Genomic DNA, 15,736 nt, shown 5'->3' on the forward strand with positions numbered 1-15,736 from the left:
CGGCTCTGCTCCAGACAGAGTGCCAGGCTCAGGGGTGAGACATCAGTTCAGGGCAGCCCTGCCCTGGAAGGTGCAGTTTCATGTACAGGACAGACAGTTCCCCTGGCCAGGCTCACGTGATAGTGCCACCCTCCAGGGGAAGGGAAAGCTAAATAGAGGTGCTGCCGCTCTGCCTCCGGCCTTCAGAGGGTGCCAAGATGGAGGGTGAAGAATGGCCCAGGTGGGAGGCCTGTTGGAGTAGAACTGCGGTGCTGGAAGGGTGCACCACTGTGGGGACCAGCAGCCATGGGGCTGGAGCACCGGTCTTGTGGGGCCTGGTGTGTGCAGCAGGAGCGTGTCTCCATGCTCTGGAGGCAGCAGGGGCCACTGGAGACAGGTCTTGGAGGCGACGGGCTCAAGCTTTAGGAGGTGACTTTGGATGTGGCAGGAGGAATGCGTTGTAAAAGTGGAAGGCTGTCAGGCAAGAAAGAGGCTAGTCTAGTGGTTAAGGGAAGAGCTAATGAGCCCTGTTTTGAGCTGCTGCTTAATTTTCAACGACCATGAGCCTCTTGGTGGTTTAGGGCAAGAAGAGCCCTGTAGTCTCGTGATGTCCTCTTTGGTGCACGTGGTTGGTGTTTTCCACCATCACACATGTCACACCTGCTCATTCTCCCCCCCGTTTCTCAGCTTTTGTCTTGTAGGTGACAAAACCCCAGTCACACTGTGTGTCTGACTCCTGCTCACAGACTAGCCTCCTTTCGTGCATTCTGGATGATGTCAGAACAGGACCTGGCAGACGTGGTTCAGATTGCCGTCGAAGACTTGAGTCCTGATCACCCAGGTACAGAGCTTTGGGACAATAGGTGACATGTTTATTCTCTATATTCTTTAAAAAGTCAAAAGTGGTTCTGATAGTTTTCTTTCCTTTAAATAAAAAAAGAAAGAACAAGCAGTGCATGCACTTCATGAAAAACTCGATTCATAGCAATGTGAGCAGCATCAGCACCGCAGCTCTTCGCTCCTACAACCCAGCCTGAAATATGTTCCCCAATGTGGAGTGCTCCAGCCCCCGGCCCCCCTTTAATGTATGCACACACCTGCAACCTCTGTACCCCTCTTCCTGAGCCTGCCTTGGGACCATGCGACATGTGTCCTACAGCTGCCCTCGTTACAACTTCCCCTTTTACAACTCAGTGCTGTAAGATAACGGATACCTCACCATCATCAGTACATAGGAAGTCTGCTTCACTTTCTAATGACCTCATAGTTTTCCATTTAGAGATGGGCCTGATTTTTTGAGCTCTTTCTTTTCAGATGGCCGTTTACATTGTTTGCTTTTTTTTTTTTTTAAATATGTACATCCCTGCAGTAAAGATCCTTGCACATGTATCTTGTCAAGTATTTTTGCAGGGTAAGTTCCCAGAAGTAGAATTGCTGTGTACATTAAAATTTTGATAAGACATTGACAGATTTTTCAGAAGGGTTTTATTAATTTATTCTCCCACCTACTATGTGTGCAAACAACATTTTCCCTATGCTTTTGCTGAGGCTGGTAGTGGGCACAAATCTACTTTGAAACTGTAACTAAATATTTGTTTTAAGGAAACCCTTTAGAAATGAAACTCTAGATTTTAGGAACTTTGTTTATGAAAAAGCTTTGTTTACACTTGTTATTTTATAAAAAGGTTTCTTAGTATGTGTTTTCTCCTTTTTCACCTTAAAGTTTTATGTGTTTTATATTTCTGTTAAGTTTAAAGTGACAAGCTTGCATAATTAAGTCCTGAATGTTTGGTTGCTTGGTTATTCTTTCTGGAATATTAGAACTGAAATGCTGTCTTTTCCCCCCCACAGAAAAGAGAGTGTTTTCAGAGATCTCATAAGAAAGCATGTCTATTTTGTGTGCTCTCTTTGGTCTGTTACCTGTTAAAAACTTCATTTGGTAATGAGTTGTGGTATGGAAAGGGAGAGTATTAGAACTACCTTTGGAATTAAATGAGCAGTCACAAAGAAATAGAAAGATAATGTTTTAGGAATACTGTTCTGTACTCAGAATTTTATTTTGCTTCTGAATTGTTTATAAAAAGGACTATCACTGCACGTAATGATTTTTAAAATCCCTGTTAATATTTTGCTAGGCTAATGCGATGCCTTTAGAAAACACACCCAGCAATGTTTGAGGGAAAATGTTCCAGGTCCATAAATTTTAAGCATTTTTAGAACGATTAAAATTCTGACAGCTTACTTCCCAAATAAATTAACTCTCTGTAGACTACAGTTCAAAAAACTTAGAGAAATCATTTCTAATCTTCATTTGGTTCCATCTCTGTTCTTTAAATAACTGGAAACTACAATTTATTGAGTGTTTGATCAAAACCTACTATGCACAAGGCTCTCTGAGGCCTGCAGAGACCAAGAGGTTGTGAACTCAGGCCCCAGAGAATGTGCACACACCCAGCACATACCGTGGTGCAGCACACCCGCATGCCTCCATAGTGGGCAATAGAGGAAGATGTTTTGGTCCTCATTTCTAAAATATAAACTTTGCAAATTTAAAAGTATATGTTTAAAAACATTTTTTAAAAACTATATGTTTAAAAGCATAGCCAAGTAAGTTGAAGAAATAAAAACAGTTCCCATAATCCTGGAGATAGAAGTGCTTTCAAGTTGTCAGCATATGTGTCCTTCGAGTTTTTCTTATTTCCATTTAAAACAAAATGTTCTTAGGTTCTTCTCAGCGTTGGCGTGTGTGCTGACCATAACTGTCTGAACACACACGAGGTCGTCGTTTCCATCAGGCCTCTCATTCCAGTTGAGCATGGTGGCTTTAACATGAGCATTATAAAGTTCTTTGCTCTAATTCTAAACGCTAGGAGCACAGAATTAGAACAAGCAGTGCATGCACAGTATAGCAGAGAACAGAGAAGGAAATCGCTGTCCCCTGCCATCCACTGCCTTCTGTCCTTCACCACAGCCACATTTGTTCTACATGTCCACTTTGCTGCTCTTGGCTTACAACCTCAAGAGACTTCCAGTTGCCAAGGGGTGTGAGTTCTTGTTTTCTGTAGTTACAAAGAAACTAGCCGTGTGACCCCAGACAAGTCACTTAACCTCTCTGGACTTGTTTTTTGTTTTTTTTTCCAGCAAATTGAAAAGGTTGGAAAAATGTTTGTTAGGGTCTCTCTCCATTCTCCTAGTCCTGGTATAATTGGTCTCCAATGAGAGTTAGTAGACTTTGGATCAGATCCTGAGAAGCTGTCTTTCGGCAAGCCCCAGACCCTGTAGGTATGGGTTTTTACTGTCTGCGGTATGCTTCCTGTCACTTTTGGTTCTTGGCTGGTTTCTGCAAGGTAGAGTTTGGGATGATTTACCTTCAGGTAGGTAAGATTTTCCTGCTTTTGCCTAGGACTTGTGAGAGGCTCATGTTAGACTGGTAGGACTATTTAAAAGTCTTTATAGTGTAGAGTTCCGAGGTGCACGCTCACGTACGTACAGGCTTAAAAAGAAAAGCCCTCGTCACTCTTTTTTTTTTTTTTTAGAGCGATATCTTATTTGGAAACTCAGCATATAAAACCTGTCAGAGTGATTTGCTATGATTGTGGTGGGGGCAGGACCACAAGTGTCTGTTGCTTGCCTTTCTTGTGCGTGCGTGCCCTGATGCTCCCGTGACAGACAAGGAGGCCGAGTGCCCAGAAGGTGTGCCCTGCCAAGCCTGCATGCAGCCTGGCAGGGGTGATGTGAGAGAGGGGGTTCTGCTTGGGGCAGGCAGCTTAACACTGCTGGCATCACAGTGAGAGGAGGGTGACATCCAGCTCTTCTGGGAGTGACTTTGCCAACAAGGTGGCACTTGAGTTGGTCCTGGACGGTGGGTGGGTTTCCCTCAGTGGAGGTGGTTGGGGCAGTGTGGCATGTGGAGGCTGGAGGGGGATGAGCTGGGGCATAGTTACATAGCATTGTCAGAGTACAGCAGACAGAGTCTGGCCACAGTGGGATAATCCCATTTGACTGTAGTGGGGGAACACTTGAAAGGTAGAGCATGTTGCAGAGCATGCACATGCCATGGTTTGTTCCCCTGCGGATGGAGAGGCAGGGACCTGCATGTTTCTGCTGAAAGTGCTACAGTCTCCACACTCTCATGTGTATGTGTGTACACACACACATACACATATCTTTGCTTAGATACTGGTACTCATTTCTGTAGAATAGATTCACAAAGTGGCCTTAGTGTGAAAAAGAGTGCCTTAAAGCTGTGACCTGGAGGATGTCTGCGTTATATTGCTAAGTGAACAGAAAAGATGCAGGACAACTGTTGATCACATGCGGTTGCCCCTGCCTTCTGCATGTTACACGTCTGTCTCCATGTGTGAGTGTGTCTGGAAGAGAATCACACCAGATGGTGTAGCTTACCCCAGGCCAGAAGAGGAGAAGAAAAACATACTGTAGACAAGTGGAAAAACATGTATGGTGCAATGTTCAGTAAAAAAGGGTGAATATAAAATTCTGTCTATAGTTGTAAATACATAACTTTAAACAATTGAATAATTCTAGGGAAAAAGATTAGACAGTATCCTAGAGAGAAAGGCAGTTTGCATTGATGCCGGGATTGTGGATGATTTTGGGCTTTGATTCTATGGTTATTTTTCATATTGCTTTTGTGGTCAGTTTCAGATGACAGGAAGGAGGTCGGGGCCAGGGTGACAGGCCTTGAGTGGCTGAGTTGTGTGTCCTTATGGAAGCCATGAGAAGCAACAGGAAGGTGCTGATGGCGGGGGGCGGGGTTTGATTTCAGCTGCACTGTGGGGAGCGACAGGTTTCTTTAATTTCGCATGGTAAGATTATTTTAATTATCAGCATATAAGAAAATGTAATTTTCAGAGAGTGGTTTTGCTTTTCAAGTGAGGTAGCCAGCAGACAAGACTTGACTCTACAGCTGGGAAGAAGACATCATCATCACCTGGGTTTCTCATGCAGCCACTCATGCAGGTGGCTTTGTAGAGCATCCAATAAGAAGCCTGTCATTCGGATGTTAGGATGGCTCAGTGGTACGTTAGGGAAATCATGTATCTGGTATCAGTTTTTTTCTGGGATTAAGGAGCGATCCTATTTTCTGCCTGACTGAGAATTTTAAGTTTAAACTGTAAAAAGAGCATTTAAAATCAGTTGTGCCGTTTAGAGATGTAACCCCCAGGCATCAGTACCATTTGCCGTCTTAGCATTGAGACTCTTCTGTAACCCCCAGGCATCAGTACCGTTTGCCGTCTTAGCATTGAGACTCTTCTGTAACCCCCAGGCATCAGTACTGTTTGCCGTCTTAGCATTGAGACTCTTCTGTAACCCCCAGGCATCAGTACTATTTGCCGTTTTAGCATTGAGACTCTTCTGTAACCCCCAGGCATCAGTACTATTTGCCGTCTTAGCATTGAGACTCTTCTGTAACCCCCAGGCATCAGTACTGTTTGCCGTCTTAGCATAGAGACCCTTCTGTAACCTCTAGGCGTCAGTACTGTTTGCTCTCTTAGTACTGAGACTCTTCTGTAGACCCTTTCAAATGAAAGACTAACTCTCAGTCTCTGTCACCAATTCCAGTTGTCTTGGAGAATCATGTAGTGACGGATGAAGATGAACCTGCTTTGAAACGCCAGCGTCTAGAGATCAATTGCCAGGACCCCTCCATAAAGGTAAAGATATGATTACGTTTTATTGTGGATGGTGGACGAAGCCGCGTGCTCCTTTTGGACTTACGGGGAATAAACATTGTGTAGACTGAGGCTGCTGCCCAGCGGGGCCTCTCTGTGTTGCACCCATTGGCACGCTACGAAGCCACCTATCTATAAGCCACTTGTTGTGAGTGGAAGGAAAGTAAGAAATTAGTTTGACTAATATTTTCCACTAGGAAGAAGTACTTTTGTATTAGCATTTGAATGACCTAAAGTTTAAAATCTGCTAGATTGTGTTCTTGGAAACCACCAATTCAGTCAGTCAGTTATTTTTGGATCCTTGAGTTTACTTGTTTGGTCCTACTGTTTGCAGAGTCAGAGAAAGATATCAGCAAATAGGAGAAACTTCAGAAAGCAGTGCAAATGAGAATCAAAGTAAACTTTTCATATAATTGCAGGCCTCTGGGTGGACCTGAACAGCCAAGCTTTTGGTTAGCAGCCAAGTGTGTTAACTGTTTGAGCCACCCAGGGGCTCCTCTGTTTATACAGGGTGTCTATTTAGAAATATCCAATTTATTTTATTAGCAGGGAAAAGCAGCATAAGCTTAAACATGTGTGGAGTGATTTAAAACTATATTCATAGTAAAGTTTCTATTTCAGACCAGTTGGTTAGAAAGTGGCTGCGTTAGTTGTTGCTGTTGTTAGTTGCCATCAAGTCAGTTCTAACTCATGGTGATTCCATGTTATGTTTTAAAATAAAATATTTTTATAATTTTATCGCAAAAGATACATTTGTTGTAAACAACTTAAACAATATGGAAACATATAAAGTAAATAAATGAAAGCATTTCTGCCTTATTTCCAGTCCCATTGTTAATAGTTTTGGCATTGGGCTGCATTTTTAATACTGCTAAACATGTATAGCTATGTGTACTATTTGAAAAAAATTGCTTACCAAATTGACAAAAATGTTTAATGAATAGATTTGAATGGTTTATGGTTAATACCACTTGTATGTTAAAGACTTATTTAAAAATACTATTACCCTCTGCTTGCTTCTTTGAGTTATTGTTTGGTAAATTGTTTTATTCATATATATCAGTAATTATCACCCAAACCCCAGACAGAATCATTTCTAATTCAGAATTAAAATAATAAAGTTTTATTGTGGTTAAAGAATTTAGGAGACAAATGGTTGGCGTCTTCAAATTATAAAAGATGGTGGAGTTAACAGTAGTTTTATCTCAAGAATTCACTCATCAATAATTGCTTCTCAAGATGACTTCTATCAGGTCAAACCATGTGAAATTGCCGTTTTTGTCAGTTAAAGATGATCGAATGTCAGCACATGAACATGGTTCAACCAATCTTGTCCTGACTGGCTGGTTTTCCTCTTTTATACACTGCCTCAAAGCCACTTCATTGTTTGCACCTTTGCAATGGTGAGAGGTCAGCAGTGGAGGTTGACATTAGATTTTAGTTACCTCATTGATGGCCTTCACTTCCACCTATACCAGGAAACTACACAAATGCACTTACCGTCTTAAGAAGATAAGCTTGATCTGTTGTGAACTCACTGAATAAGAATATCGTTTTTTTTCTCCCCCAGACCTTGATGTCAGCTGTCAGGTCCAATGTGTGATCTTGCTGTCTTCTTGATGTTCTGCAGATCCACTCAGAGTAGAAAGGGGTACAGAATGTTGTCAAGTGCTGGAGGTCCCCCACAGTCAGGTGGAAGCACAGGCATCTCTCCCCTCACCTGATGTCTGCAACCCAGAGTGGCTTAGAGTGACCCACAGAGACCTCGTCTGCTCCCTCCAATGGGTCTGCCTTAGACATTGCACTTTTCCAGGTGGAGGGCAGAGAGGGAGAGGGGTAGACGAAATGAACTCTTGATCATTTTCAGAGATTCCATTTCAAGTCAGATGTCACCTTGCAGCTAAACTGAGCGAGGAGACACTTTAGGAACCTGCTGTTGGCGAGCACCTGAGTCCTGTGAGCCTGGAGACCAGTCTAGGAGGTTTCTGTTGCATTGTAGAGTTCTTACAGGATAGATGCATTTCCACCTGTATTCCCGTTGACTTGTGGCAGCAGTGGGAACCGGGGGACGTTAAATACTTTCCCATCCATTTTGCATGTTTGATCTGTTTCCTAGGTTTGGAGTAATGCATATCCCGACGAACTAGGATGAATTTGAGTTAGAAGTTGAGACTTAATGACCTAACACAAAACGTTGCTTGATTTGGACCACTAGGTGGCAGACTTGCTGTTCAAGAAGCTCCAAGGGCCCCTCACAACCAGATGCCCAGATCAAATGAAATGCACGATCTAGCTGCCTTTTGAGGCATCTGGGCAAAATGTGAATGTGCTCAGCCATGGCCGGGGCTTTTCAGGCTGTTTTGATCTTAAATGTAATCTGTTTTCATGACTGGAAATATTTGGGTAGTTTTGTGTGTAAATTTACTGATTAATGTAATAACATATTAAAGATTACCCAGGTGTTTTATTATATGGACTAAAGCATAATTAAGAATTGCAGCTGCAGATATAAGTAAAGCCATGATTAAGTGGTTTCACATTTTAAAGAAAAAAGGTCCAACTTGTTTACTCAAGGGTTTCTGGCTTGTAACTAAAGGGCTGGTTGAACTGCAGGCATAGATGCAGCTGAAATGAGGAAATCACTGTTAGGCGTTCCTTGAAGTGTCTCACTGAAAATCAGGATGCCTGTTCTAAGTGTTTCTCTTTTTCACTTCCAGTCATTCCTGTATTCCATTAACCAGACAATCTGCTTACGATTGGATAGCATTGAAGCCAAGTTGCAGGCACTAGAGGCAACGTGTAAGTCACTAGAGGAGAAGCTGGACTTGGTCACCAACAAGCAGCATAGCCCTATCCAAGTCCCCATGGTGGCCGGCTCCCCGCTTGGGGCCACGCAGACCTGCAACAAAGTGCGATGGTAAGGACACCTACTGGGCCGCTGCTCTGTCTGTAGAGAATGCTTCTGGAAAGCTCTGCCTGTCCCGATACAGGTCTGCCCACTCAGCTGTGGCTCTGTGGAGACTAGTTCTTCATGAGGGCCTTTGCCTGAGCAGCTTCATGCACTGGTTCGAGTTAGGCTGAAACGAAGCCTGTGATAGCAGTCCTGCTCCACCCACATCGTTGTCACATTTTCCTTTGTGATGTGAGCCAGGCGGAGGCAGCTTTGCTTTGCAGCTGGCCCTTTGAAGGTGTACATTAGCTTCTTTCCTTTTTTCTGCACTCTGTGGTGAGTCATTAGATATTTTTTCTTCGTAGGTAGCTTTTATAAATTTCTCTTAAGTATATCAAACTTTTCACTCAGTTCCGTAGTTTTTATTGTGCTTATTTATTTATTTTTAAGATTTTGAGTTTACTCTTAGAAGAATACTAGTTTTTGTACTGTTTGAATCCTTTGCTTCCTAAAAAGTTTAGTTAAGATCAGGAAGATATTTTAGAAAGTGTTGACCTGCTGGCATATCACAAGTCTGTGGCGTGCCTCAGAGACTTTAGCTCATGGGGCCGAGGCTCTGGCAGCAGGGATCATCCCTCCTGTTGGCATCCTCTATCCTTCCCCCACACCTGGGTACAAAGAAATCAGATTTGTGGCAGTGGGCAGAATTTGTCTTGTATTTGATGCATGCTGAGCATTTTTCACCGAGGGCTTTTCTGTTGAGGTTCTTCTGAACCGACTGCAGCCTCCTGCCCTGTGTGAGGAGTGGGCAGTGGGGCGGAACATAGTGGGTGCAGACATGCAGAGCTGCAGCCTTCTGCCCGGTGTGAGGAGTGGGTGGTGGGGTGGAACACGGTGGGTGCAGATGAGGGGACCCACAGCATCCTGCCCTGTGTGAGGAGTGGGTGGTAGGGTGGAACACGGTGGGCGCAGATGAAGGGAGCCACAGCCTCCTGCCCCATATGAGGAGTGGGCAGTGGGGTTGGAGCATGCTGGGTGCAGACAAGGGGGCTACACCAGCCTAGCGGAGCTGTCCCAGCCTCCTGCTGCTGGGACTGCCCTGCTGTGTTGCTGGTGGCTAAGAGAGCTTAGTGCTCTTTGGACTTTAGGGGCATGGGCAGGGACAGGAGGGGCTCCTTCACTCCTTAGTTTTGGAATGCCCATTCCCATGCTGCAGTTGCAAAGTGGCCTTCTGTCTGGTTTGTCTGGGACAGCCCGGGTCATGCCTGTTAGTGGTCAGTAGTGCCCCCTTTCACTCTGGAAGTGTCTGGTTAGTCTGAAATGTCGCATGGCCTCCATGCCTGATGTCCACCTGGTGGTAATGGAATATGGTGTCTGTTCCCAGAAGGAAGGTGGGGGCTCTTCCCGATGTCACTTTGAGACGGGGCCTCTTACCTGTGTTTGTGCTTGTTGTCACAGATCACCACTTGGTTTTTGCCAGTGCACATTTGTTGCATGTGGTCTCTGTGCCAGGCTGTGTCCTAGGCTCTCAGGCAGTGAGGTCGGCCCTACAAGACCCAACACCTTATTCTAAAACATAGTGTTTAGAAAATATAATTTATAATTTGAAAATTAATATAATGCTCTAAGTGTAGTGTAAAGGAGAATGAAAGGAAAGTAATGATGATAAAATAACATGCATTTCCATATGTAAATGGCTGGGCAGACCCTGCTGGAAGATGTAGGGGATAAGCCAGGTGCCCACCCTTCTGTTTCTAGGTGTGATGAACAGGAGGCTGCCAGGTGTCTGATCCAGGGCTCTAGTATGGGGACTCGGATGCTATGGCCACTTTCCACTTGGGGGTAGAATGTTCCACTATGGTCAGCAATTCTGGATGAAGCTTCTAGTAACACCAAGTGTAACGTTCTCCCTAGACACACAATAGCTGAATTTCTGGAAAATTCAGGCTATATTAAAACTGTATAAAACTATTTTGTGCATAAATATAAGCTCGAGTAAGGGTCTAGGCTCAGAGAATGAGAGGCATGTTTTTCACTCATATCAATGTCGAGGACTGTTGAAGCTGGTGTGGGAAGACACTATATTGTGTGACTGCCTCATCACTGAAGGATGTCTTCACCTCCTTGAGCTGTACCCACTCAGTTCTAGCAGTACCTACTGTTTATGACAGCCAGGTACGTTCCAACAGATTTTCAGAACCCTTCCGGGCAGCTCCGTGGGGAGCCATCATTCTGAGGGATGAAGCAGACAATGAATGAATGATACGCTTCCTGCTGACAAGAAGCCACATATTCTGAGGATAGTCCTCCTCGGTCACTTGTCACTTCTTATGTTTGGAGGAGGTAACCTTCATGAGTTGTTGTTGTTAGTTGCTGCTGAGTTGGTTCCGACTCAGTGACTTCATGAGTTGGGGGAAGTACTGTTAAGAATCTATTCCGCTTCTGCCTTCCATGATCTGTGATCCTCTCGCCAGGGCTGGGTGAGCGCTTGTGCCTTTGTATAGCTGAGGAAGAAGGATTCCAGGGGACTGAGCTGTGTGTTGTACCCCTGGAACGACGTGTTTTTCGTGTCCCATCTGTAGATCTGTGGAGGGAGCGTCGTGTGTGGGGAGGAGCACGGCCTCTGGGTGACCCAAGGTTCAGAGCTCGCTGGGTGACCTGCCCAAGCCGTATACGCGTTTTGAGTCTCAGTGTCCAGTTTCCTCATCTTTGAGAAGAAGGAGGTAACAGGGGTCTGTTCTTGGGGTCCTTAACCTCACTGTTCTCTTACTGATTTTATTGTAAAGATGCCACCCTCACCAAGGCAGATGCGACGAGAGACTGTCACCATCTACACTATGTTAGTCTGCACTCCCTGACTGGTTCGTCATGTTCCTCTGCTAGGGGGTGTTTTCAGGCTGCAGGGAGCCGCCATCTCTCTGTTCCCTAGATGGCAGGCTTCCTGGTCAGGAATTCCACTTCCCTTGCCTCCAGGGGGCCCTGCGGCTGTCTGGAGCCCTGCCATGGCTTTCTCTGTGTGTGTGAACACGTGGTAAAGTAAAAGTAAAGGTTTCTCATCTCAACACTGGCCTTTCATCTAATAATCCAAATCAGTTAGGTTGTATGGATTCAAAGAATTATACTGGTAAGATAAAATCAAGCCATGATGGAATACGCTGTTATTGTCTATTAGTCATGAGGTTTATTCATATTGCTAATAACACCTTTGCTTATAAAAATTAATTTAAGAGTAATAGAAGAAAAATCACTTTTTCATTTTCTCATAGACAAAATTTAAGATAGGATGGATTTGAATAATTTTTAAATGAGAAATACAAACTGCCGACAGTTGAAAGCGGTCAACAAGGAATTCAGGGGAAATTTTAGAGGATAAGAGCTTAACCCTAGTATTTCCATTTAAAAAATATATATTTAAATTAGAAAGCTACTAATTTGTAAATACAAATATGTGAATAAGAACCGTATCTCTTAAATGTGAGCAGTGGAACATAATAAGGAAAAAGTCTCCAAAAACAGTTAAAAATTGCTTAACATTTTGGGCAATAGGATGTTCCTGTGAATTATTTATTTTGGACCTAAGATATGTAAAATAAAATTAGAAGTATAAAGGCATAGAGTATCTTATATCCAAGTCATATACTTCTAAAAATGACTTCAGGTTCCCAAGGCCCACTTTCATTTGTTGGGGAACACAGTGCACTGGGAAGTCTGAGTGTCATCTCAGGATAGTGCTGATACCTCGAGGGTCTTTCTGGTTCCAGTGTCGCCCTCAGAGAGTATGTGGGATGCCATTGTGGACACCCCACGGCCCTGTCACGCAGAGAGCCAGCCCAACCCCCGTGTCTCTGCTCACAGAAACCCACTCCCCTCGTTGGGTATTTCTAATGAAAACCGCACTGCCTGGTCTGTGCTGTCCACTCAGAGGGCTGCTTAGTTCTTCCTTCTCATCCCTGGGACACATGAGGCTGCGGACTGCCATCAGCCGCAACTGGCATTTTGGACCTAAATTTCCAAATTCTACACCTGAATGAGACTCTTTAAATAAATTCAAGCAGAAAGAGAAGAAAAAGAGAAGAAAGAAAACCTTTTTCTGTAATACCAAAGTTTAATCAGTAAGTAAAAATGTTGATGAGGTTGCGTAGATGGAGTTTCATCCAATAACTGTGTGCTACTTTGGGACAAGAAAAATGGACTTGACGTTCATTTTTCTGGGCAGGTGCCTTTCTTCCTGCAAGCATACCATAAATTAAGGTTTTGCTCAATTGTAATTTTAGGTGCAGCAACAAGAGGTTTTAGCTTCAAAGGTGTTTTTGAGAAGATACCTGCAGTGGAAGACAGCAGAAGTGCTCTGTGTGAAGTTGGGCGTCAGTTATGTAGTCCACCTGTCCTTTGAATGCCAACATCAGAATAGCTCTGGGACAGTGTTTGCGACAACCATCTCAGCAGGGGCCTATGTTCAGTGCACACGGAAGGGATCCCGAGCATGGACAGGTGCACTCAGGTAGATAAGTGGAGCGAGGTGCAGAGGCCTTGAAGAGCATATACAAGTTGAGCCTGTGTGGCAGGCCACGTGGGTGGCTGTATTGGCTGGTAACAGCCTGGGGCCAGCATGCCTGCTTTCAGTACAGAGATCTGGCGATAGTGTCTGCTTGTCCAAATGGTGTCTTGTGGAGCCAGGCGATTTGATCTCTTGGAGAGCAACGATAGTGTCTGCTTGTCCAAATGGTGTCTTGTGGAGCCAGGCGATTTGATCTCTTGGAGAGCAACTCCCAACCCAGGTGCGCTTGGTTGGTTTATTTTCGTTACCTGATTTGTTAACTAGAAATACGCTTATGTGTCTTATTTTTAAAAGGTTTTGTGAGTTTCTGCTATTTTGAAACAATTGTAATAAATTAGAGGCTTCTTGATAATACTTGTTACCATTTTAAAAAAGTGATTTCCTTTGAAATTTTTCTTTCAGAGAGATGTCTCAGTAAGACCTGTGGATGGGGAAAATTGTTATTTTTCTTCCTTCAAAGCTGATTATTGACCCACAGAGAACTGAAATATTTGATCAAGAAGTGATTTAATTTCCTTCTTATAAGTTGATCGCTGATTATTTTATTTCTCAGAAGGTCTTTTTTCTTTCTCTCTCTCTCTCTCTTTTTTTTTTTTTTTAACTTTGAAGGGTATTCGTGGAAAGGCTGTTTTGGTTTTTTGCAGCTCTCATGGCTTCTTGGTACAAGATAGGTCTTCCTCTGAGCATTCTGTTCTGGAATGATGGTAGATACTAGGATCTGAGTGCTGAGTGTCTTCTGCATGTCTGAGGTGTCTGGTACCAGGGTTGCCTATTCCCCATGGGGTCACATAGAGTCAGATGCCAGGATCTGGGTGCTGGGTGTGTTCTGTTTGTTTGGGGTATCTGGTACCAGTGTTGTCTATTCCCCATGGAGTCACATAGAGAAAGATGCCAGGATCTGAGTACTGGGTGTCTTCTGCGTGTCTGAGGTATCTGGTACCAGTGTTGTCTATTCCCCATGGGGTCACATAGAGAAGGATGCCAGAATCTGGGTGCTGGGTGTCCTCTCCGTGTCTGGGGTATCTGGAAGCAGGGTTGCTCATTCCTCATGGGGTCACATAGAGTCAGATGCTCTTACAGAGTGTCTGCTTCCATGTGGGAGTCAGGCCTTGCCTTCAGTCTGCTTTGTGTTATTGGCTTGTTCAGTAGCAGCCATCTCCACAGCTCTTTGGGCAGAAGAAGAAAAAGTATGTGTTCCTGATCAGCTTGCTCCTTTCCTGATTTAGGACGAGTTTCGTTCATGAACAAGCATGGTGGGCACAGGCGGGTAGAGCCTGAGCCTCCTGGTGCAGTCTTCTCCAGGGTTTTGTCTTCCTTTCTTAGGCAGCTGGGTTTGGAGTTTATTGCATTAGGTCGCTCCCATGTCTTTGGTGCAGTTGGCTATTTTAGGGGTTGGTTTTATACTACCTTCTGCTCATTAGATATTAGAAGAGATTGTAGTGCTAATTTATTCTGTCATCTCTTGCTCTGAGGCCTCTGAGTGATGTGGTGGCCCTGCTCTGTGTGTGATACCTCCCAGCTTGCTCCAGGCCTGCTGTTCCCGACTGTCAAGCTTCAGTCTTCCATTTGAGAGTGTATTATAGACAGGTGGCCGGTTGCCTCGTTGTTGGGAGGTGGCTCCCAAATCTGTGTGAACACGTATGTTGAGAAGAGGGGCTGACCCCTGATCTGCGATACTACCAGCTCTCGCACTGCTCACCACGTCACCCGTTCTCTGCTTCTCCAGGTTGCTGGTCTGCACGTCATACTTTAGGAGGAGGAGAGAGTTGCATTTGGCCCTTTGCAGTAATTCATGCATCTGTGGTGGCCCCAAGTCCAGCGGTTGCAGTGATGTGTTTACAGTGCTCTGAGGTTGCCGTCAAAGGTGGTTTGTGTGTTATCTAAGAAACCACAGCTGTGGACTATGCTGTTTACCAGAACCCCAGTTAAGGCTGTGCCCAGTGGAAGCTCTGTGGGTTCCTGGGGTCAGGGAAGCCTTCGCAGAAGTACCTTGTGAGACGAGCGCTCCTCAGAGCCTTCGGGGAGGTCCCTCCAACTCCTTTCCCAGGATGGGTACTGGCCCGGCTGTGCACAGCCTACCTGCAACTCAGCCCGTCCCCTTTCTTGCCTTCCGTCTCTTGTTTGTTTGCCATTGACTCAATGACCAGCAAGAGCAGGGCCAGAATACAAATTAGAGTAGCAAGTCCACTGGGTGGTCTTCCTTATCTGTTACTTTCTGTTGGCGTGCTTGGGTGGGGCTTCACAGGAGCTATAGCTAGGCGCTGCTCCTGCACACTTAGGGATTTATTTGCAAGCCCTCCCCCTTCAGGAGCAGAGCACCACAGACTGACTGGTTTAAACACCCACTGATCATCTCACAGTGTTGCTGGTGGGAGTCGGGGTGAAGCATGACTGGGCCTCTGCTCAGGGTCTCACCAGGCTGTGTTCCTTCCTGGAGCTTGGGGTCCTTGTCCAAGCTCCATGGCTGTTGGCCAGAGCTGCTCACAGGCTCTAGAGCCCCCCACAGCTCCCTGCTGTGTGGTCCCCACCCACATGACAGCTCATTCCTCAAAGCAAGTAGGAGAAGCTCTTGTTACAGTTGCAGAGACGGATGCCTGATGTGAGTCATGGAGGTGA

The 15,736-nt window shown here is 44.9% G+C and overlaps 1 protein-coding gene across 4 annotated transcripts in view; it reads left to right on the forward strand.

The window, feature by feature from the left end:
* The first annotated feature begins 686 nt into the window (after positions 1-686).
* The window catches only part of BANP (BTG3 associated nuclear protein), a 77,058-nt gene continuing 62,008 nt past the window's right edge, over positions 687-15,736 (forward strand). For 2 of the 4 annotated variants that reach the window (XM_004377749.2, XM_004377752.2), the window contains exons 1-3: positions 687-820; positions 5,563-5,654; positions 8,390-8,589. In XM_004377749.2, coding sequence (XP_004377806.1) covers positions 751-820; positions 5,563-5,654; positions 8,390-8,589 — 362 coding nt within the window. In that variant the 5' untranslated portion in view covers positions 687-750. The remainder of the gene's footprint in view (positions 821-5,562; positions 5,655-8,389; positions 8,590-15,736) is intronic. The other 2 variants (XM_023732560.1, XM_023732561.1) reach the window with 1 other exon arrangement.

The sequence above is a fragment of the Trichechus manatus genome, unplaced genomic scaffold (assembly GCF_000243295.1).
Source record: "Trichechus manatus latirostris isolate Lorelei unplaced genomic scaffold, TriManLat1.0 scaffold00053, whole genome shotgun sequence".
Lineage (NCBI taxonomy): Eukaryota > Metazoa > Chordata > Mammalia > Sirenia > Trichechidae > Trichechus > Trichechus manatus.